The sequence below is a fragment of the Mastigoproctus giganteus genome, chromosome 6 (assembly GCF_048544385.1).
Source record: "Mastigoproctus giganteus isolate SK-2022 chromosome 6, ASM4854438v1, whole genome shotgun sequence".
Lineage (NCBI taxonomy): Eukaryota > Metazoa > Arthropoda > Arachnida > Uropygi > Thelyphonidae > Mastigoproctus > Mastigoproctus giganteus.
The window spans coordinates 28305596-28330459 of NC_143580.1; the positions used below are offsets into that span (position 1 = coordinate 28305596).

At 37.0% G+C, this 24864-nt stretch overlaps 1 protein-coding gene across 1 annotated transcript in view; it reads left to right on the forward strand.

Annotated features, from left to right (window-relative positions):
- The window catches only part of eIF3b (eukaryotic translation initiation factor 3 subunit b), a 255386-nt gene that overhangs the window by 139003 nt on the left and 91519 nt on the right, over nucleotides 1–24864 (forward strand). Inside the window, exon 7 of the mRNA XM_090375895.1 lies at nucleotides 23259–23325. Within this exon, the coding sequence (XP_090232021.1) occupies nucleotides 23259–23325 (67 nt within the window). The remainder of the gene's footprint in view (nucleotides 1–23258; nucleotides 23326–24864) is intronic.

Consider the following 24864-nt stretch of genomic DNA (forward strand, 5'->3'; position numbering starts at 1 on the left):
CAATTAACCGAGGGGAAAACAGCAGCAATACACTTCTGTAAATTACGATCGCTTCATCCGGAACCTGTATTAAAACTGAAAGGCAGAGAAATACCGATGGCAGACTCCATAAGATTATTGGGTCTGAATTTAGACACAAAATTAAATTTTCGTAAACATGTGACCTATCTACGAACTACGTGCCTCCAGAAACTAAACATCCTTCGTGCAGTATCCTCAACATCTTGGGGTGCTGACAGACAGTCATTGCTGAATTTGTATCGTGCTCTAATCCGGTCACGATTAGACTATGGAGCTATAGTATATGCATCAGCTAAAAACAGCATCTTACGCTCTGTGAACACCATTCAACACAGTGCCCTTCGATCAGCATTAGGCGCTTACAGAACCTCGCCTGTAAAAAGCTTGTATATAGAAGCACACGACCCTCCGCTTTATCTTAGAAGACAACGCCTACTCTGCCAATACGCTGCCAAAATAAGAAGCTTTCCAACTCACCCTTGTTGGGTATACCTCAACCAACCTTTATGGCCAACACTTTATGAATCTAAGCCTAATGAACCCAGACCTGCTGGGATTCGTCTTCAAGAAATAATAAAAAAGTGGAAACTCGATCTCAATAAAATTGCGGAAAATGAAAATATGCCTTTACCCCCATGGAATAGACATCATATAAACATTGATCTTTATTTTGCTCAGTGGTCAAAAAATACCATTCCACCATGTAATATCCGACAGTTGTATGCCAACTATACTTCGCAACACACTGGGAAACTCATAATCTATACGGATGGATCTAAGAGCCAATCACATGTAGGTACAGCAGCCGTGCTCCCATCGCATGTAATTTCAAAATCCCTTCCAGTTGAGTGCAGCATTCTATCTGCAGAACTATATGCTATACAGCTTGCATTAAGTGAAATATGTCAACAGTCGTCCCTCTCTGTCTTAATTTACTCGGATTCACTCAGTGCTATTTCAGCCATACAGGGTAAACGACATTCTCATCATCCTTTCCTACAAGAAATTGACTTTCTAATCAACATCTGTCAAAAGAAACAATCTGATATAACTCTTTGCTGGATCCCAGGACACTGCGGAATAGAAGGCAATGAAAAAGCAGACATTGCAGCTAAGGCAGCATCAGAACTGCCAAATAAAACAATGATAGTTCCACACACACTGATTTTAGTCCAATCATTATTAGAGAAAGTGAAAATGAATGGGCTGAAATATGGAAAAATGAAATCAACAATAAACTGCAGGAAATAAAACCTAATCCAGAAATATGGAATTCCAGCATCAGAGAGAGTCGCAGAGAAGAAGTAATACTTGCCAGACTGAGAATTGGCCATACTCACCTTACTCATTTTCATCTATTGGCAAACAAAAATCCCCCACGCTGTGTCCAATGCCAAGTTCAGCTTTCTGTAAAACACATTCTTTTGGTATGCCCTCGATTCAGAAATTCCAGATTGCTTTGTTTTCAGAGTTCATGCAATAACCAGAATCAAGTTACTCTTCAACAGATCTTAGACAATTCTGCGAATATAGATGAATTACTTAATTTTGTTCGGCAAATCAGATTTGATAAACAAATCTAAAAAAAAAAAAAAAATTTGACTTACATCAAAACTTGGAAAAGACACATCTTGGCCATTGATGCCCTTGTGTCTTTAAACCCTTAATCAACAACAACAACAATGGAAATATGAGAAATCATGCAAATGGCAATCATTACAACCAAACATAACTTTTATTGCATTTATGTGTACAAACTAAAATGACAAGTTAACATAATAGTATTATTTACTGTAAATCAGCAAAATAAGTCCTCAATATTTTGTTCCTCCTTGAGCTGCAATTACAGCTTTGCAATGATCTGGCACAAAGTTAACCAACTTCTGGATATACGGTTGTCCAATTTTGTGGTATCACACCCTTAAATGCTCTCCTGCAGGTGAATCTTTCTTGTTGGCTTCTTCTGAGCAATTTTAGACGACATTATGTACCAGCAATTTTTAGTAGGGTTCAAATCTGTACTGTTTCCGGGTCAGTCCAACACTGTAATGCCAGCATTTCTGAGGTATGACTGCAGATTATGGGAGAAAAATGAGGGAAAAGATGGTGTACTGTTTTAAGCCTTGTGAGACAAGAAGACAAACAAACTCATCATTAAATCTAAATAGCATAAAACTTACCAACTGTGTGGCAAGGTGCTGAGTCCTGTTGAAAAATGCAGTTTTGGATGTCTGTGTGGTGATCCTACTAGCGGGTTTCAGGCACTCCTCCAAGACAGCAATGTAGGTTTCTGCATTCATAATTGCATTAATAATCTTAATTCGTCCCACCTCTTTGCTTGTTATGCGATTTTCATCTTCTGACATATCGCTTCCCATCCATGCCATTCAGATTGAATTTCCCTTCGTCAGAAACGAAGGGAATGATTCTCCAACGCATCACAGTCTCAAAAAATGTGCGAAATGTGAAATGTTTGCTGACCTTTCTAAACCAGGACATGATTTAGCCAAGGAGGATGCCTTTGTGTTTGCTAGGTGTCTAGAGTGTCAAATTAGGCGCCAACTCAGCGTTCTGATGGGTGTCTATGAGAGCTTGAGGTGTAGGGTAAATGTCCTCGAAGAAATTAATATGGGGGCCTCATCAAGCTCTCAGCTGCCCAGCTCAAGAGACCCAGGGTATGTCTGTCAGAGGCAAAGGTTGACAACGTTGTAGAGCAGATATCATCTTTTAAGAGCACAAAAGGTGATGTTGTTGTACACATTGGAACTAATGACATTAAGAGTAAGATATCTGCAGATTTACTCAACAAGTACAAGTGGATGTTGAAAAAAAAGTTGCGAGTTAGGGTTGAATGTTAAAGTGTCTGCAATTCTGCCCAGACACGATAGAAGGGAATATATGGTGCGAGCCTTGTTGATCAATTTGGCCCTAGAGACATTGTGCAAGGCTCAAGGGGTAGAATTTTTTTCAGCCTGGTCTGTGCTTATTGATAGGAGAAGACATGTTTCTACAGGGATGGGGCACACTTAAATAGAAAGGGTGAAAGAATATTTGCTGATACTATTGAGACAGTGTTAGGTGAGTCGGAAAATGCTAGCTTGGGGGGATACATGGACTAATAGATTAACAGTAGCCGCTTGAAGAGGCAAAAGTGATTCTTGCACTGCTTCTATTAGAATGAGCAGCAACCTGAAGAGCAAGGTAATGGAGATTTCCAGGACTGCTGGGAGTCATAGTGGAACAAGTAAATACATGGGCTGTGTTAGGGTAACTAAGAGCTTGAAGTGCTAGTCAAGACATCAAAGGCAGATATTGTTGGGATATCAGAGACATGGTGTCACATAGACATAAGCAGTGCAGAATTGCAATTTGGGGAGTACAATGTGTACAGGAAGGGAGGGGGGGGTTATGCTGTTAGCTAAGAAACACATAAAATCTAAGGAAGTGCATCCAATTGATGTCGGTTGGCAATGCAGTGTTGAGTCTGTTTCGTGTGAAATAAGCACTGGGAAAGGGAAAATGAGAGTAGTATAATGAGCAATTGTGCAGAGAAATAGAGTGGGCCAGTAAATCAGAATGTCCTATAATGGGGGATTTTAACTTTCCAGATATTGACTGGAACTTGTGGGTTGGTCACTCGCACAGTAGCAAGACTTTTGTGGATTTATTGGATGACTGTATTCTACAGCAACATGTTCGAGAGGCAAACAGAGGGAGTAATACTCTTGATCTGATTATCAGCAGTGATTATTCATGCATTAAGAATTTGCAGATAAAGGAATCACTGGGTGACAGTACTCACAATGTAGTGATGTGGGAATTACTTAAAAATTACTTAACTACCATCAAGGCTAAAGGGAAGGGCTTTTGCTTTCGAAAAAGTGACTTTTTCCCCTTTTTTTTAATGTAAACCCCAAACACGAGAAGTATTAGATCTATAGTACTTAGTACTGTGCTTAGGTTGGAGGTTGAGAAGACGAAAGAAGATATTTGTTGACATTGGACTTGAACTTCTGTAGACTGTAGTTTTCAGGAAATATGTGCGAAGGAAGTTTGTTCCAGAAAACGGCTCCAGAAGATGAAAAGTTGGTGCTGTGAGTTGTAAGTTGGACAGTAAATGGATGTTGGCTGGTTGCGGCACGTGTTCAGACTGTTTTGAAAGAGATAACGGGAATTATAGAAGCCAATTCAGAAGAACAGTGCCCGTGGAAATATCTGAAGAAGAGGCATGCAACAGAAACAGTACGTCTATGAGAGAGCAAGTGGAGAGACTGTTAGAGATGAATCATTAATTAACCTAACTGCCCTCTTCTGGACGGAATCAAGAAGCCTGAGAGAGGTTTTGGGGGCACCACCCTAGATGTGGGAACAATATTCCATGGTTGGTCAGATTTGCGATTTGTAAAGAGCAAACAGCTGTTTAAAAGCAAAGTAACACCGAGAGCGAAAGAGAAAACCAAGTTTTTTAGATGCAGAGATAGCAATATTTGTAATGTGCTTGTGCCAAGAGAGATTAGAGTGGAATGCAATGTGCTATCATCGGCAAAACTATGGATGGGATTTCCAGTCAATGGAAGAATGTCATTAATATACAAGAGCAAAAGAGTTGGGTTAAAAACTGAACCTTGGGGGACACCGGCATTAGCGGAGAATTTAGAAGACAGAGAGTCATCTACCATCACCCTCAGTGAGCGATCAGAGAGAAAACTGGATGCCTAATTACAAAAAACAGTTGGCAAACCATAAAATGGAAGCTTGTTTAGAAGACCTTTATACCAAACATGATTTGTCAAAAGCAACTGTTTGTGTTTCACCGAACCTTTCCATTGAATTAGTCCATAAATGGGTAACATAAACCAGAATATCACCAGTGGATTGATGGAATCCATACTGGCAATCGTTGATCAAACGGAAGGTTTCTAGGTACTTTAAGAGTTGGTGGGTAATTGATTTCTCCATTACTTTGGAAAGAGTAGAAGTAACCTCAATGGGACGATAATTGGATGTGAGGGACTTGTCACCCTTTTTAGGAACTGGCTGGATATGAGCAAATTTCCAAGGAAAAGGAAAAACACCTTTGGAATAAGAAAGTGAAAAAAGGCAGCAGAGAACAGGAGTAAGTCCAGGATCACAGGTTTAGAGAACAAGTGGAGAAATACCATAAGGACCTGGAGCATTCTTAGCATCAAGATTTGCCAAAATCCTTCTGACATCCTTTTGATGGAAGACCACAGGAGGCATTGAATAATGCGTGTTGGGAATGGTGGGAGGTGTTTTACCAAGATCATTAATACATGAGTTTGAAGAAAAATGGGATGCTAGCAGGTCAGCTTTATCCTTGCCTGAATTGATTACAGAACCATCTGGTTTCAACAGAGGTGGAACAGAGATGGGCAAAAGTTGCGGCCAATAGCTTTGGGAGGAGACCAGAATACTCGGCTACCATTAGGGCAAGAAGCAAGTTTTCTACTCTTAGCCTGTTCAAACTCTTGTTTGGACTGATTAATAACTGCTTTACAATTGTTGCGAGCTTTGGTGTAGGCAGAAAATGAAACTGAAGAATTAGAAACAAGCCAATTACGATATGCAACGTTCTTCTCTTGAACAGCCTTAGCACATTTATTGGAAAACCAAGGTTTAGATAAAGGACGAGATTTTAAAGTGGAGTGTGGGATAAAGGATTCCATTCCCGCAAGAATAATTTCACTGACACGACCTGAGCAAACGTTGACAACAGAAGTTTTGAAACAGTAATCTGACCATGGAAAAGAAGAAAAGAAATCTTGCAGGTCATCCCATTTTGTATTCTTGTAATACCAAACAATACGAGGTTGGGAATAGCCATGAGATAAACGCTCCATTGGAGAAGAGACAATCACCAAGTTGTGATCTGAGGTGCCTGAAGGACTTCTCACTTCGACTGTATACTTAGAAGGTTGTTTGTGAAAATAAGATCAAGTATGGTTAGGATTGTCCAGTATTCTCGTAGGTAAATGAACAACCTGTGCAAGGTCATTAGTAATTGCAAAAGCCTCAGCATCTCGACCAGCTGGAGTTGTAAACATTAAAATCACCAAGGAAAATTACCTCACTGTTAGGAAAGTTGAACTGGAGAAATTCAAATTTCAAATAGAGGAAGTCAAAGAGCTCCAAGTGATTAGTGGAGTTGGGAGAACGGTAAAGACAACAGACGAATTTGACAAAATGAGGTCGAGAGATTTTAAGCTAGAGAAGATCGAAAAAAGGAGATTCCAAATTACCAAGTCTCTGACACGGAATATCGGAACGGATATATGCACAAGTACCACCTTTGAGGCGAAAGGAATCATACAGCGAATAATTTGGGCAACTGAGATGAGCAGTAGTTGAATCAACCGATAACTGAGATTCTCTCCGAAAAAGTACATGGGGTTTGGCAAACTGCAGGTGGAAATGGACATCGTTGAGATTAGAATTGAGACCACATATATTTGTGAAATGAATTAGGAAGTGCTTGGGAGGTTTAGATCTTTTCGCAGATAAGCTTGCTCTATTAGTTTGACAATTCGTGGCCTATTCAGTAGTAAGAAAAAGTGGGGGGGGGGACATGCTGTATGAAGTAATGAAATTTTTGGATATAGCATACACATGGTGAGAATATACCCAGATTCTTGACATAACATGGCTTCGACAATGCCCCCCACATACACACTACTCGGACTCCCTCCAGTCACTATCTGGCAGAGTAGAGGTAGCAAGATTATACCCTAGCTGATCTGGAAGCCTCCTAAAGAGTTACCAATAGGTTTGGTCCATTGTACTAACTAGCAGCCGGCCTGCGAACACCATTTTAGAGCTGTACCCTCAAAATGTAAGGAAGATTGGATCTCGTCTTGATGTTCATCATAACTTCAGAAGTCATCAGTCATACTGCCTGATGGAAGAGATGGAAGGGGTGAATGGAACTTAGGTCTGGAGACTAAACATGAGTTCCACCACTTCAAGTCTCCAATAAGCAAAGTGATGGTATTGCACCGGTTGATGAGTGTCATCTACCACGTAGTACTGCCTGGTAACACAGAGGGGTGGCATTCCTCCATGTGGTGTGTGTGAGTGCCACACCTCAATCCCTGCTTACGGTGGTTCACACCTGGGTGGTCACCCACCATTTGTTTGTGCATAGAGGTTATACCCAGGATTACTAACAGTCCCACCATCGTGAAGGTGCAAGCAGAGCATTTGGCTGTTACAGACCGTCCGGATTTTGCCGAAATTGGGTCCACTTGACTTGAGTATCACCCGCATATCAGCTCCATCAGCGTTTTAGACTCCCAGGTAGCAAGTACAGCTTGTTTGGCATAGCTGAGAGAATGTCTGTGACAACCTGAAGAACCAAAGACTATATAGATAGTCTCTGTTTTTAAATTCTGTACAGTGGGACCAACTGATGACGTTACCCACGTTGAATTCTAAATGGGAAGTTTTCGTGGACTTAATTTTGGAGGCTACTTGGCTTTTCATTCCAACTAAGAAATACTCTTCAAGGTTTAGGCCTAAATGGATGTCAGATGAATTAATGAGGCTTGTGGCACAGAAGAAGAATGTATGCGATGCGTATAAAGTATCAGGTGACACAGAAGCCTATGGCAGATATAAACTAGTCTGTAATCAAGTCACAAAGGAGGTTAGGCAGGCAAAGGCAGATTACGAGAAATCTTTGGCAAAGGATGCAAAGAAAAACAGCAAAGAGTTCTTTACTTATGTAAACTCTAGAAGGAAAGGGATGAATCAGATTGGACCACTTAATATAGATGGGTTGACTATTGATGATCATGCTCAGGTAGCTGATAAACTGAATGAGTATTTTGCATTCACACATGAGGAGTCATTCAATGAGGGGGGAGTGCCAGAAGTTTATCAAACTCTGACAGGAGGCTAAGTGATTTTATAATAACTGTGAGCAAAGTGGAGGAGAAATTGTTGAAATTAAACATAAAAAAGGCACCTGGGGGTGGATGGGATCTATCCTGTTACATTAAACTAGGCAGCAAACAAAGTAAGCAAACCCTTAGCCATAATTATGAGATCTTCCTTGTACTCAGGGGAAGTCCCCATGGACTGGAGGTTTACGAATGTATCACCAATTCAGAAAGGTGGTTCAAAAGGTGACACAAGTAACTACAGACCTGTTAGTTTAACGTGTTCTAGGGAAAAAATGGAATCACTGGTTAATGAAGCATTGCAAGATCATCTAGACAAGACTGCAGTAATAGTTAAGACACAGCATGTGTTTGTTAAAGGGAAATCTTGTCTTAGCAATTTGATTGGATCCTATGATGGGGTATCAAAGGAACTGAATGCCAAAAATAATTTTGATATCATATACTTGGATTTCAGGAAAGCTTTTGATACTGTTGCACATGGAAGACTGTTGTACAAATTGGAGAGGTAGGGCATTAAGGGAAGTTGCTACAATGGATAAAGGGATGGTTGAGTGGGAGACGACAGAGAGTGGTAATCAATGGATTCTGCTCTTCGCGGACAAATGTTATTATTGGAGTTCCCCAGAGTTCGGTGTTGTCCATTGTTTTTTTTTATTTATCAATAATATTAATGAAGGTATATCACGTTTAATGTCCAAGTTTGCAGATGATACAAAGGTTTGGCAGGGTTGTTAACAACGGTAAAGACAGCGTTGATTGGATCTAGATAAGTTGGGAAAATGGGCAGAGAAGTGGCAACTGAAGGTTAACATTGACAAATGCAAAATACTGCATATGGGTAGTACCAAAGAGAAACATATGAACTGTGTGGTACTACGCTCAGGGAAGTGGAAAAGACCTGGGGGTAATTATGCAGTCAAATATGAAGTTCGCTGAGCAGTGCAGACGGGGACAGGTAATGGAGTCTTGTCAATGATATATAGAATTTGCTAGCAGGGACAGGGAGGCGATTATCCCGTTATACAAGGAAGGCAGTGGTCAGGCCACACCTAGAGGTCTGGAGGCCTCATTTTAGGAAGGATGTAGAGTTGCTAGAACAGGTATAAAGAAGGGCAACAAGATTGCTGAGGGGAACAATGGGGTGCTCTTACCAAGAAAGCTTAAGTTCTGCAAATTCCAGCACCTAGAGAGTAAGCACCTGCGAGGTGATCTGATTGAGGTGTATAAGGCCTTGAATGGGTTGAGCAAGCTGAATGCTGATGGGAGTCTTCCTCTTGCTCATACTAAGAACCTGAGGGGGCATAGTTTCAAATTGAGTAAAGATAGTTGTAGATTAGATGAGGAAATTTGCCCTTAGCCAGTTGATTGGTGAAACAGGCTTCCATCTTTTGTTGTGGAAGCCAATAGTTTAAATAAATTTAAGGGTGAGCTGGAATGGCATTTGGAACAAATGGAGGGGTGAAATGGGAGGGTTTTTTTTTTTTGGCTGATGCTGCATAAGCTTGCTTTCTTGCATCGTATGCCTCTGCTAATGCCAAGTTTCACTACAAATGTTACTTTTTTTAAGATGATGCAGTTTGTTTTTTTGTCCACCACTGTATATATATATATATAAGTGATATTAAAAGTAAAGAAATATAGAAACAAGTAAAAAGTAAGAAGATTGGGTAAGTGAAAGAAAAAATTTAGTGTATATATATATATATAAATACACGTACAAATAAAAATAAATAGATAAATATATTGTCATAACGTACAACCCTGATAATCATGAATTGATTCGTTATTGCCATTATCATTGAGTAATCGTGTCCCATGACTACTTGACAATATAGAGCCTCTGTTTCTAATGTCATTTTTTCTTGCAATTCTGGTTGACTGATTATGACACCAGGGTTATGTGATGCATGACAATATATTTATCTATTTTTATTTGTATATTTGTGGTTTTATTTCTCTATTTCTGTCTTTACTCTTTTTTTTTCTATATTTCTACAATCCTTTAATAATAATATTACTTATATTTACTTATATACAGTCGATTCCGGTTATTTGGGACACATCGGGACTAGTGCATTTTGGCCCGATTAAGCGGCTGCCCCAATTATCCGAAGTTTCACGTAAATAGTTAAAAATACAATTTACCCCCCCCCCTTCCTTACAATTAGTTCACTGTACAATCAAATCACGTTACAACGAACTCACCACAGTAAAGTACCGTTCACTATACGATGTGCAGTAAGCGCCGGTCATTGTGATCACGTTTGTGAATTGAATTTTAATTCTATTAAACAGCGATTCTAATTAGCGAAAATAGGAGGAATATTATCTACAGGCTATAAAAGTAAAGATATATTAAGCACAAATTTACTCTCTATTACCTTACCAATTAAAAAATTAAATGATACGTGAAAATCGGAAGAATATACGTGATAATCGGAAGAATTAATACGTACTGTAATAATGTGTACATACTAACTAAACTAGTTGACATTTCTGTTTACTGACATTTATGGGTGGGGGTTAAAATTTAAAACAGTGAAAAGATAAGCAATCAATAACAAAGAACACGGCACACACAAATTGCAAGTGACACAACATGTGCAAGTGAGAACGGAGTAACAAATTACGAAGGTTTAAAAATAGGAATGAAGAGAAGATCTGAAAATTAATTTTTTTATTTGATTGAAGATTTCATGGAAGTGTAAACACATTTTACCATAATAACCCACAGAATTCCAGCTGTCGGTATTACCGCAAATTCAATAAGATCGAGTTTACTGTACATTTATGATCCAATAAACAGGTGACTGCTAATTGTTTTTATTGTTTTATGGTTGTGACCTCCTGAAATCCGACCGAACTACATGGTACAGTCGGAGACAATCGTAGGGTAATCTCCAGTGCTGAGGTCTCCTGCCCCGATTAAACGGCATTTTGTCCCAATTAAGCGAAGTAAACTATGGCTATTTTCTTGATTGGTTTTTGTTTTTTAAGATTTGCCCCAAATAAACGGCTGCCCCGATTAACCGGTGGCCTAAATAACCGGAATCCACTGTATATCATTTATATTCATTATGGTTGTTGGGTACTTTGTCTGTCAGTGGCACTTGTACATTAATATCTTTTCCTTTTTTTCATTTTCACTTTCTTTTCCCTTCATGTAATATTTTATTATATATATATATATATTATTACATATATATATATATATATATATATGTATTGTCTCAAAAATATTGGTACAAACGTAACATCTAAAGGAATGTGAATCACATAGGAACCCATAATCGGAAATGTCACGGGAAAGTAATAGCAGAGGCACAAGAAGCAGAAATGACACAAGACAGTAATTAGTGGCAAACATTTATTTGACATAATATTAACAATGGAGTATGAGATGGATGCATTTCATGATGTTACAACAGATGCTCGAAGGTTCCACCATGAGACATGATGCATGCGTGACACCGACGCAGCATGGATTGGCGGACATGGTCGAACACACCTGGAGTTTCTTTGACAGTAGCAGCAGCGCAGACGAGTCCCGCCACGAGATCCATTTCCATCTCCATAGGCGATTCATACTCGATAGATTTCAGGGCATCCCCACTGAAATAAATCAAGGATCGATAAATCAGGTGAGTGTTGGGGCCAGGCAATGGGTCCACCACGGCCAATCCATTGACGCCCAAAACGCCTTTTCAGATGGTCACGAACACACATTCCATAAAGGGCAGGTGCCCCGTCATGTTGAAACCAAATGTTGCATCTCACATTTGCTGGAACATCGTCAAGTAACCCTGGTAGAATTTGTTCAAGAAAGATCCGATATTTAGCGGAGTTCATGCGGGACGGTAACAGGTATGGGCCGACTAAGCAGTCACCGACCATATCTGCCCACACATTTATTGCGAAGCGATGTTATGCCGCATGGGGCTTCACACCGTGTGGGCCCTCTGCTAATCCATACATTAGCTATATGTCTGCCAGCTCACAGTTCGTATATCGATGCCTGCTCTTTGTGCGGCAACTACTGCTTGAATGAGTAAACCAGAAATTTTCCCTCTCACGAGCTGATGAACAGCTCCGTGTACCAACTTACGGTGACGTTTCTGTTTATGGGTTTCTATACTGTTCACATTCCTTTAGATGTTACCTACCTCCCCTAAACGTTTGTACCAATATTTTTGAGACACCCTGTATATATATATAATTTATTTGTCAGCATATAAGACACTTTTTTCCCTTATAAATACCTTTAAAAAATCACCCTGCATCTTAAAACCCGAAAGTACCAATACAGCACATGTGCAAAACCAAGAGTAAATGCATAGTAGTAACAGATAGTTAACTACTATACTTTAGTACATTTTTAAGTAATTACCAGGCTGTTGTTGGAGTAACAAGTGAATTCCAGTTATACATTTAAGCCCTAATCAATGGCAGGAATATCAAAAAGGCAAAATTATACTCTTGAATTTAAGCTAAAAGTAGTACAACATGCCAAAGAGTGTTCTTTGGCAGAACAAAATTTTGGACCAGCACCTACTGAGATGATTTGTCAGTGGAGGGAGCAGGAAGTTTTATTACAAGAAACTGATAAAACAAAGTACAACCTTTGTAAAATTCCACCTAAATGGCCAAATTTGGAAGAAACTTGTGTAGTTGGATAATAGAACTTATCTAAGGTGTTGAGCAGGTGATATTGGGATACATGATTTTAAAGGAACGGGATCTTTGTTTTATCACTTCGTGAAAAGAAATTGGTTAAGTTTACGCACAAGAACTAGAATAGCCCAGAGAATGCCTGCTGAGTACGAACAGAAAATATTAGATTTCTATAAATTTGTCAATGCTAGAAAATGAAGCATTTACGAACTTAGCCAAATCGGGAATATGGATGAAATTCCGTTGACTTTTGATGTTCCATCCAATAAAACTGTAAATCTGAGAGGGCAAAAAAATCTACAACTATTAAAACCACTGGACCTGAAAAGACACTACACAGCAGTTTTAACTTGTTGTGCTGATGAGACCAAACTTCCGCCAATGTTAATTTTTAAAAGAAAAACTTTACCGAAAGATAAACTGCCAAATGGAATTCACATACTTGTACAACTGAAGGGATGGATGAAGAATGTATCAAGGATTGGTTTGTAAAAGTTTGGTCCAAGCGTCCTGGTAGACTACTGTTTAAAAATGCACCACTAGTATGGGATCAATTTAGAGCACATAGGACTGAAAACATCAAACAACTTGACGAAATGATGAACTGGCAGTAATTCTGGGTGGCTTAACTTCCCTGTTAGAGCCGTTACAGTCAACATCAATAAACCATTCAAGAATAACATGTGGGAGCAATGGAATTAATGGATGATAGAGAATCATAATACAGCACCTACAGGAAGGATGAAGCATCCATCAATAGCACAAGTGTGTGAATGGGCACTGAAATCATGGCATGATGTTAAGACTGAAATTTTTTTCTTAAATTTACTGTTCCAAAATTAGGATGCACGTTATAAGCCAACAAATACAGTTTTTTTTTTTTTTTTTTTTTAATTATTCTTAATTTTGTCCAGAAAACTTGACTATCAGATCATAGGTGTTTCTAGCAGTTTTGCTGAATGAAGGTAAAATTAATAGCTCCTGCCCTGAGTATCCTAGTAGTGTTGAAATGAATAGTAAAAGAAAATTAAAAGTATGTGAACGAAGAAATTAAGTTTGTACTCGAGCTTTCCAAAAGTGTACTTCTTATCCACACTAGTGATAGCCCTTTTTCCAGGACTGATAGAAACTGTACAGTATTTTCAGTTAATTAATTAAACCTTGTAGGAAGCTGGAATATCCTTCAACTGTCCGTAATATTACTAAATTGAAAAATTGATAATGCCAAAAAAAATTTTTTTAAAACATTTGTATTTGGTTAGTTAAATAAGACAATGGCACAACTTATTTAAAGATAACTGTCGAGTAAAAGTAGAACTAAAGTATAATAGTAAAACAAATAACATAAAGCCATGAGCACTGTGCTTTCATTAGTTCAAAATCTTCGCTGGACACAATGCCAAGGATTTATAAGACGTTGCAATGTCAACTGATTCCCGTGCATAATGCATACATTTATTGTTAACACTTCAATCAGAATATTTCTGGTTGAATTTTTTTTAGCTTCTGTAGAAAGGCCCACTGTGACTGAGAATAATGACATAAATGTGGATAGTTCCACAATCTGAAGCATTAATGTAAAAGTAAAGGTTTCTTATTCATCAGTTTAGCATATTAATAACAGGATGTTATAATTGTTTGACCCAAGATTGTTAACTGATTGATTGAAATTGATTTTAATTGTTTGATCAAGCAATACAGGCCCCTTTGGGCCTGTTTTGCTGGCCAGACCTGCTATGTAAACCATCATCATCGCAGAGGTCTCAAGCTTAGTCAGAAACCAAGGAGAACTCTTTCCCCTCCCCATCCCTCTCTCTTCATCAGCGAATCCACTGAACAGTTTCTTCTAGTACAGTTCCAGGCCCAGTTCAGGTGTACCATACAAAAGCAATAAATTTTTATCTCAGCTGAACAGAACATATATAGGTCACTCTTGCCATGAACGTGCAGAAATAAGGAAACATAACAACAGAATAAGGACTTTAGACATTTAATTCTTTGCATTAATTTTCTGAATTTCTTTTAATACAGATAAAGATGTCAAGACGAGATCATAATGCTTGGCCTAGTCCAGCATTAGCTAACCAAGCAAGATGATTTGCAAAAATATTTAAAAAGAAAACTTGATGGATATTTAACTGGTTGTGGGGGTCCTTGTTTCTAATTGCCTCCAGTTAGCTTCTGATCAGCTTTGAAGCTGTAATATTCACTGTTTTGCACAAAAGGTGTTCAATTTCTTATCCTGTTTTTGACTACATACAAATGTGAGAAAGAATTTTCAGCTTACATGCAAGGGTGAATCCAGGAAATGCGATAAGTATCCCCTTCCTCCTAGATCCAAAAGAGCTTGATGCAGAGCCATATTTGAAATGATCTCCTCTTTTCTGTTAAACTAAACTTAAAAGCACTGTGTTCTTCAAAACAGCTAAACTAATTTTGTTTCAAGGATTATACAAAGTATTAATAGTACTGTACTGTGTAAAAACTGATAATACGAGAATTCAGATGTTATTGTAAATGTCTTGCACACTTTTTATGTGTTATAACTAAGTTTTCTTTACAATAAATTCGGTACATTCAGAAGGTTATTTTATTAACTAATAAGAGATTTTTTGCAAAAATTTTTACTCAAGGGATTTGTTGCAAAACCTATTATTACTCAAGGGGATTCGTTGTAAGAAAAAGTTATTCCTGGGACATACTGAGAAAATTATTACTCAGGAGATTTACAGCAAAAACTGGAGAGAGATTTGTGAAGATTGTGGGCCACAGGCTGAGTCAAATTTTAAGAATTATTTTGAAATCTGTGCATAAAAATTTACTGCAAACAGCTGATACGAGGTGTGGCAATTAAATAATGAGACTGTTGCAATAAAATAAATATAATGAAATATTTTGTACCTTACAAGTTATCCCATACAAAATAATTGCCTTAGGGGTTGCACACACTGTTCCATATGCTTCATCTGAGCACAGTAACATTTCTGACAGTCTCTTCTGTAAGCCCTTTATGCTTCGGTAGGTTTTTTTTTTGTTTCCCCTTCTCCTGAATGTCTTCAATGGACTGAAAATGGTTCCTTTGAGTACACTTTTCAGTTTAGGGAAGATGAAAAAAGTCACAAGGGAGCTAGGTCTGGCAAAGGAGGGTGTATGTTCACACAGGGATTTATTTTTTGGCCAGAAACTGGTGGAGAGAGAGAGAGAGAGAGAGAGCGCACACATTGTGTGGATCATTGCCTCGATAGAGCATCCAACCATCTTTCCACAGTTCAGGTCTCTTCCTTCATATCAAAGAAAACAAGGAGCTTTGTTTTCATTTTTGATTTTGACGTTTTTGCCTTTTATGGTGTTTGGGGATTGATTTGTCTTCCATTGCATTGAAATCGAATGTCTTTTAGTTTCTGGGTCATACTGGAACAGCCAACTTTCATCGCAAGTAATTACCATACTCAGAAAGTCTGGATCTTCTTCAGTTTTTTTCAGAACATCTTCACAAACTTTGAGCCTTCTCATTCTCTGATTTTCATTCAAAATTTTAGGCACCATCCTAACACTTTTCGCATGCCTAAATATGTCAAAATTTCTGTTCCTTTGTCCGTATTGAGTTCTGATGCAACCATTGTAATGCTTAAACAACAATCACTTCTAATCAATGTCCTTATCTGGTCCACATTTTCATTAGTTTTCATGGATACTGGACAGCCTCGTCATTCATTGTCTTCCACATTCTCTCTTCCTTCTAAAAATCTTTTATGCTATTCAAAAAAATGCAAGCTCTTGACACAGTACCTTCCCCCATAAATTTGACATAACTCATAACTTTTAGTTAGTGTTTTCTTTAGTTTTGTTAAAAATTTAAGATTGATTCATTGTTTTATTCTTTTTTCTGTTGTTTTTTTACGAGTAAACTGCAGAAACACAAGGTAATGAAACCTGTCTCACTGCAAAGCAAATGAGCATATCGGAATGGGACTTGGCAGACAAACTAGGTAAATGTTCAAGGTCAACTGTTGTGCCTTTGTTTCACAGGTGGCACTTGGTGCGGTTTGGCTGCATGTGCATCGTTATTATTTAATAGCATACCTCATATATTAGTGGAGATAAAAGTCATTTTGACCAGTGTTATCTTTCAATTGGAGAAGTATAACCATAAAAAATTCTCTGAAGCTGTTTTTAAAGTATAAAGGAGTGTGCCCTCCCACACTGTTAATTTTTCACAGTTTTTGGTACTCTTAAATTCATCTGCTGTATGACCATAACCATAAACTTTGGCCTTAAGGCAACCAAGATATTAATACAGCCACTCCCCAGCTTACATAAGGGTTGCATTCCACAGAATGCTATGTAAGTCGGAATTTCCCTAAAGGCACTAGCAGCTATGCACACTGGATTTGATTGAAGCAAAAAAGAAATGTAAAGTGAACATGTGAATATAATTATTTATTCAATTTTTTTATCTCATGCACAAGAAAAATTTCAAGTGTACAAAATTACAAAAATTTTACTTTAACTTAGTGGAAACCAGCACGATGCTTCAACCTATTAAACCACCTGTTGCTTGCCATGAACTTGGCTTGAGGTTTGGCATACTTATCCTTAATATATTCATGAATGCTTCCGAAATCTGATTTTTCATCCATATTGTTAATAGCTTGTCCATCATCGATATAGCACCTGAATGCTGTTTTGCAATCACTGTTGATCTTAAATGCTTTGTTCCTTTAACATGTTCTTTTATATGAGCACTGTCCTTTAAAATTAGTATTCACTGTTGAAGCAGTGGAACTAATTCCTTTGCAATAGATAACAAGCTTTGTCCTGCTTCTTACTTCGTAATCATTTTCATCTTCATTTCTAAATCAATTTTGTTTTGTTTCCTACCACTGCCACCACTTGCACTTTCTGTTGGCCACTTTCTCTTCATCATTGTAATAAGTAAGACTCTTAAAATTTATTTATCTTTTTTTTATATGATTGAAGATTTCAGTGAAGGGGAAACACATTTCACCATAATAACGTAAAAACCCACACAATTCCAGTTAGCGGTATTATCGCAAATGTAATAAGATCAAGTTTACTACCAGTTTATAATTAGATGCACTAACAGAAAAGCCCAATAAACTGGAAAGTGCAAATTGTTTTTATTGTTTTATGGTCGTGACCTCCAGAAATGTGCTTTAGAAAAATATCACAAAGGCATTCAAAATTGATTGTTATAACAGAACATAACGATGAAAGTGTAATGCATTCTCCGGCCGGACTGTGTAGCCCTTCCTCTCAGCCAATAGTGTTTGTAAACGTGTTGGCTACATGTTTTGTTTTTGACTCCTATGTGTTGTGCTTATTTGACATAAATTTATTTAAAACTAATACAATTTCCATTATAAAAATTACCTTTTAGAGAGTTAAATAACTTAGTTATATGGCAAAGGTTTCAGTTCTGAGGTGTTGGAATGGATTACCAAAAAAAAAAAAAAAAAAAAAAAATTGTGTTATTGGGTTCACATTATGATATTTTCACAATACTTCCATTTATTCCTACAGGATGCGAAATACATTTCCATGGTTTTTTTTTTTTTTTTTTTTTTCAGTTTGCACTGGCCAGCAAAAACTTACATAAAGTCGAATTTGCGTAAGTCAGAGAGTGCTTGTTTTTTTTTTTTTTTTATTTTAAAAAAAAAAGACTTCTTTCTAATGATGCCTTCTGATCTTATTATGCAGTATACAGTAGAGCTCGGATAAGAAGTTTTCCAAGGGACTGGAGGTTTAGAACTTCTTATGTGGGAAAACTTCTTAGAAGGGAAAATGACCTAAGGGTATGAAATATTAACTACAGAAATAAAATGAAAAGATACACATACATAAGTTAAACATCATTTTTAAGTACTATTTCAGAATTTATAAATATTTCAGCCTATTGGAAACATTTTTAAACTGATGATTTCTAATTGCTTGACATTATGTTCATTATACTCATTACCAAGTTGGAAGGATGAGCTCGTTTGGAGTTCCAACATACCAAAGGTCATAATTACAATAAGACAGCAAAAATCCACTAAGTAATTCAGACCTGTTCGGAACCATCAGAATTAACAGCAAATGCTTCACTGTGCTTCACATGGTCACCGTTATCCAGTTATAGATATCAATGAAAACAATTGCAATATGTCATTTCCATTCTATCAAAATGTTTATACTAAAAAGGTTTTAGCGCCGAAAGCCTCAGACTACAGAAAATTCACTAATCGAACAAGTTAGTGCCTACCATCATTTTAATTCGTAGTAAATCACCAAAGTAGGTGAATTGGCATCGTTTTTGTTATATCTCATATTTTGAATGCCTTCACAACAAATTGCCCTGATATTGAACTACCCTGAATAAGGAACGCTTTGACACTAGATTCTCAAATAGGCAACACTTCTCCTGTGGATTGTTGGCAGATACCACCACATCTGGGTTGTGGTATCCTCTGAGAATAAATAAAATTAATCTTCTCCACTGGCAAAGCATTGCTTATTGGAGGTAGTGCAATATCAGGGCAACTGGTGATAGCATTTGCAATATGAGATATAAAAAAAAAAGCAGCATGTGTACCCTGTATGTATGAAAGATGTTTTATTTTATGTGAAAACATCTATGGTAGCACTAGGGTAAAACCATTTAAATTTTTGAAGGGTTTGATCGTTACTTATGCTACTTAAAAGGTTGATGTTGATCAAAATCTTGAGAAGCAGATTTTATTAAAGTCTTCATTTTATTCTTGAATAATGTTACTACCCGCTGCTTACTCTACCGAATGAACGTTATTGACTGAGTTAGCATTGTTAGTGCCATTTAGGAAATGGCATTTCCGTTACTGTAAGAAAATTTCATTACTCTAATGTCGCAATAGATATTTTCACATCAAATATGATACCATTTCACCTACTTTGGTGATTTACTGCGAACTAAAATGATGCTTGGCACAAACTTGTTCGATTACGAAAAAAATATATTAAATGGGAAAACATCATTATAATAATAATGTGTGTTCTTTATCGCAGAACTTTTTATGTGGATAACTTTTTACCCGGGAAACTTCTTACGTGGGAAAATAATACATTATAATATATAGAGTTGAAACTAGGACTTAAGAAACCAAACCTAGTACAGGGGGAAAATTTTTATGCAGGAATTTCTTATCTTGGTTCTGCTGTAGTTTAAAAATTAAGAATAAATTTCGAAAGTTTCTCATTTACAACTATTTTTTTTGTTGTTATTTTTCTTAAAAAAAAAAATATATATATATATATATATATATCCCTAATTGAAGTTTACGCTTCAAAGTACCTGTTGCCTTGTTCCCCCTCCCCTCATTTTATATTTTGTCATGCTGGATATGTCTGTCTTAGAATTATTATAAGTATTGGCAAATTATGTAAGGACGTAAGCTTATAGAGCATCATCCAAAAAGAAACCCTTCCTACATTACTTGTCCATCCATTCTCATAATTTGTCTAATTCTTCCATAAATTTGTTCAAACTTTTAAATTATCCACTTTCACAGCACCAAATAGAAGTAAACTACCTTGTGACTGAAAGCAAATTTAAATAAATAAATAAAACTTCTTTATTGCTGCTAAGTACGGTACATGTACTAGTGACAATAATTCTCATCAAGGCGACATGGCCAGGAGTTTTACATTATATATGTGATTAATTGGCAAAAATTACAGTTACGTGGGAAATTATGAGATTTTCTGCTTGTCTATCCTGTAACTATACTTCCTCAGTTTAAATTTGGGGCCCCTTAATGTGTGTTGATTGAGCTAGAATAAGGATGCCATCACTTTAGCTCACTCAATCTTAAACACCCTCAGTCAGATCTCCTTGCAGATGTTGCAATTTGGAGAACCAAAGTCTTGGCTATAGTACTCTTGATTCCCTTGTTAATGTCGTTGCTTCTTCTCTGCACCGATCCCAGTAGATCCATATCCTTCTTAAAATAAGGCTTCCAGACCTGCATGCAATACTTCAAATATGGCCTTACCATTGGTATACAATGGAATAATTACCTCCTTTTCCCTGCATGCTGGTAGAATTCCTGTATATCACTGAAAAACCCTGTGAGCCATCTTAGTAGCATGTCTGCACTTTCAGATAACGTCATATCTGACTGCACAATTACCTCCAGTCTTTTTTTGTTCTCTACTATCTGCAGTGGTACCACATGGCTGGTATGTTAATCTGGGATTGCTGCTCCCCATATGAAGTATCTTGCATTTGCCATTACTAAATTTCAATTGCCACTCTTAGTCCATGTGCTTCATTTTTCCAGACCTTGTTGCATTAGCAGCATACCCTGAATATTTTCATTAACCATCCTACCAATATTTGTATCATTTGCATCTTTAGACAGTAAGCTTGACATACCTTCATTGTATCATTAATAAATATTGAGAACAGCAGTGGGCCCAGCATTGAACCCTGGGAGCTCCACTAATCAAGAAGAGCAGTGCTCATTGATAATTAATCTTCCCCATCTAGACCATGTTTTTCAGTGATATTCTCTCCAGAGCCACTCTTTCTAAAGCAGTTGATTATTACACTTGATGCAAAAAAAATACTGTCTCAAGCAATATCAAGATTATGGATAGCATCCAAGACATCATAGAGTATTGTCTATGATATACAGGAATTTTGCCAGTAGGGAAAAGGAGGTGATTATCCCTTTGTATAAGGCAGTGGTTCAGGCCATGCCTTGAGTACTGCATACAGGTCTGGAAACCTAATTTTAGGAAGTATGTAGAGTTTTGAGCGTATACAGAGAAGGGCAACAACATTGGTGAGGGGAACGAAGGGATAATCTTACCAAATAAGGTTTTAGTTCTGCAAATTGCAGTGGCTGGAGACTAGGCACGTGCGAGGTGATCTGATTGAGGTGTATAAAGCCTTGAATGGGTTGAGCATGCTGAATTCTGATGGGATTCTTCTGCTTGCTCAGATTGCGAACCTGCCGGGACATAAATTCAAATTAAGGAAAGACTGTTGTAGAATAGATGTGCAGAAATTTGTCATTAGCCAGTGGATAGTTGATTGCTGGAAAAAACTTCCATCTGTCATTGTAGAAGTTAATAGCTTAAATAAATTCAAGGAGGAACTGGGCAAACTTTTAGAGGGAATGGATATGTGAAATTAGTTTTTTTTAAGTCACAAGTTCCAAAAAAGACATCAGTTCAGGTAACATGGCACAAAAAAATAGATTATACAGTACTGTAGCAAAAGGCTTTGGACTGGCGTGACAATTGCAACTGACTTTAATTCTGTGGAGAGCGAGGGAGTGTATATGTAAACAACTTAGAAAAACTGTTTTATTCTTTTGTTAATTTAACAGCTTGTCCTTCACAATGATATTTTTCAGAGTGCACTTATGTTGTAGCTACCATAAATTGGTTTTGTTTACACAAAAGTAAATTCTGACAAGTCAGTACCATCCTTTGGGAGGCTGGGGAACCGAATGGCAAGAGCCAATAATAGGGGCAATAATCAGACAACTGTGACAAGATTTGTATTAAACACAAAATAACAATATTTATATCTCGCAGGGTGAAAACAAACTTTGTAATAAATGTTAACTAATTGTAATAAACAAATAGATTTACATAGAAAAGCCTATCCTTTCGCAGGGGAATGGTATGTGCTTCATATAAACAAGTACTTTGTATTAACGGGATTTTACTGTATTTAGAATCACTGCCTACTTGTTCTAGTGCTCCAGGGCACACATAAAGAACTCTCACAAATATAAGCAGCAGCAAAACATGTTAACCAGTATTTCATATTCATCAAGTTTATTTACTGTGCTCCTAGCATTGGTCTTCATGCAAGTATATATGCACCTATTCTTTATCTTACTTACCCTAACAAAGCCCATGTATTTGCATTTTCCATAAGGGTCCCCAGCAGGCCTTGAAATCCCTGAAACCTTTCTTTCCAGGCTGCAGCATGTTCCAACAGAAGCAGTGCAAGACTCACTTATACCTTTGCCTGTGGCTGTTGTTAATCTGTTAGTTGTGCATCCTCACAAGGTAGCAGTTTTTCGACCTACCTAAAAATGCCACCATAGAATCATCAAATTATTCTTGCATCTCTTCCTTTTTAAGTGTATCCCATTCCTGTGATAATAGTTTCTCCTGTTATCAGGCGCAGGTAACAGTGAGAAAAATTCTACCCCGAGCCTTGCCTAGTCTCTCCAAGGGCCGAATTAATTTATCCTAACTTGTGACTTTTTTCTTGTACTTGTAAAGTCCTCAGACCTCTTACTCTTAATATCATTAGTATCAAGTGCATAAAACAGTATCGTGTTTTATGCCCTTTAAAGATGATAGGTGCTCTACAATGTCATCAGCTTTACTCCTAAGAAGATAATACTATTTACTGTATAACTAGTAAGCATAACTTCTCGGTATTGTTTTCTTACATTTTTGGGGTGGGGGAGATCTAGAAGGTGACAGAAATCAAAGTTCTGGTTTATCAAAATTTCAGAAATATGTATCGTCAGTAATGTTTACTTTTCTACACTGTATCTTGATATAGTTGTAGGTTTTCATTTATTTATAAGTTTATCATATTTAACTATTGACTTTTCTTTTTACCTTCCCAAGATGGAGTCATGATGACAAATTCTTTGCAAGAATGGGACAAGATGTCTTGAGTATTTATGAAACACCAGTAAGTGTTATTTTCTTTGAATATAAATTCTTTATATAAATACCATATTTGCTTGAATATATATAAGCCACATAAATAAATATATATTTAATGTACTTGTCAGTTTTGAATTTATACTCATACAAAACTAATCCTACTTTTGCTGAAAGGTCATGCTAATGTGAAACCATAAATGTATAATATGGAGGCTATAAATATGAACCTATAAATTTATTAGTTGGGAAGCAAGAAACTGTGAATGCCAGGTTAACATTTTTAGAGTCCATTGGTCATGGATAACGTTTTCCATGACCACTGACTGAAAATATTAAATATGATTCTCATATGATATAGTATCACCAGTATTATTGCAGTGTTGTTCAAAATTCTGTGCTCAGCAGTCACAACTCATAGTAAGCAAGTTTCGGGTTGCTTCATGTAGTGATATTTATTACTTAACTTTAATTTGAATTGTAGGGTCAATGAGAGGCTTTAATAATGTTAAAAGGAAGATGTGTCACATTGCCATTAGTACCTCACTGGTTGGTAACATTTTTGAATTTGTTTAAACATGTTGGACAGACAACTTGTGTAGTCGAGAAGACCCACAATTATTTATAAATTCAGACAAGTGCTAACATTGTGATTTTCTCTTGTAGAGGATCTGTGTTCTCATTTTGAATTTAAAATCAATGGTGTGAAGGCTATTAAGAAGTATTTTTGGAATATTAAATTTTTAGAAATATTATATTTTAAGTCAAATTCTCTTACCTGAGATTTTTTCTGGAATGACTGCATCCAGATAGGTTGTAATTAAATAGTATTGAAAAAAAATAAACCTGGTAAGAGGATGATTTGATTTTAAATCCATGCATGAGGAAATAATTAGAAGTATAAAGGGAAGTGAATTCCTGAATCTCGATGGGAACTTTTTATTTATACCATCTTCAAAGGGGTAGAAGCTTGATGGGGGATTTTCATGTATACCATCTTCAAAGGGGAAGCGAACACGTGTCAAAGGCTATATTTATAGTCTGGACACGTTCCATTGCTGTATTTCAAAAGTGTGGGGGGAGGGTATTTGAGTAGGCTAAAGGAAGAGAAGGATAGAAGGAAAAAATCCAACTCCCTCATATTACACTAATAGTTTGGGAATTTGAAAATTTGGTGATTTAGGACAGCTTAAAGGGGTTTTTTTTTGGAGCGAGGATATGATAAGCCCCTTGGAAGATGGTATAAACAAAAAGCCCCATCAAGCTTCAGGAATTCATCTCCCTCTATACTTCTAATTATTTCTCCATGCATGGATTTAGAATCAAAGCTTGCTTTTATTCCTTCGTCCTCTTACCAGGTTTATTTTATTTCAATACTGTTCTAATTACAACCTACCTGGATGGAGTCATTCCTGAAAAAATCTCAGGTAAGAGAATTTCTGACTTAAAATATAATATTTCTAAAAATTTAATATTCCAAAAATACTTCTTAATAGCCTTCACACCATTGATTTTAAATTCAAAATGAGAATACAGATCCTCTACAAGAGAAAATCACAATAAGTTA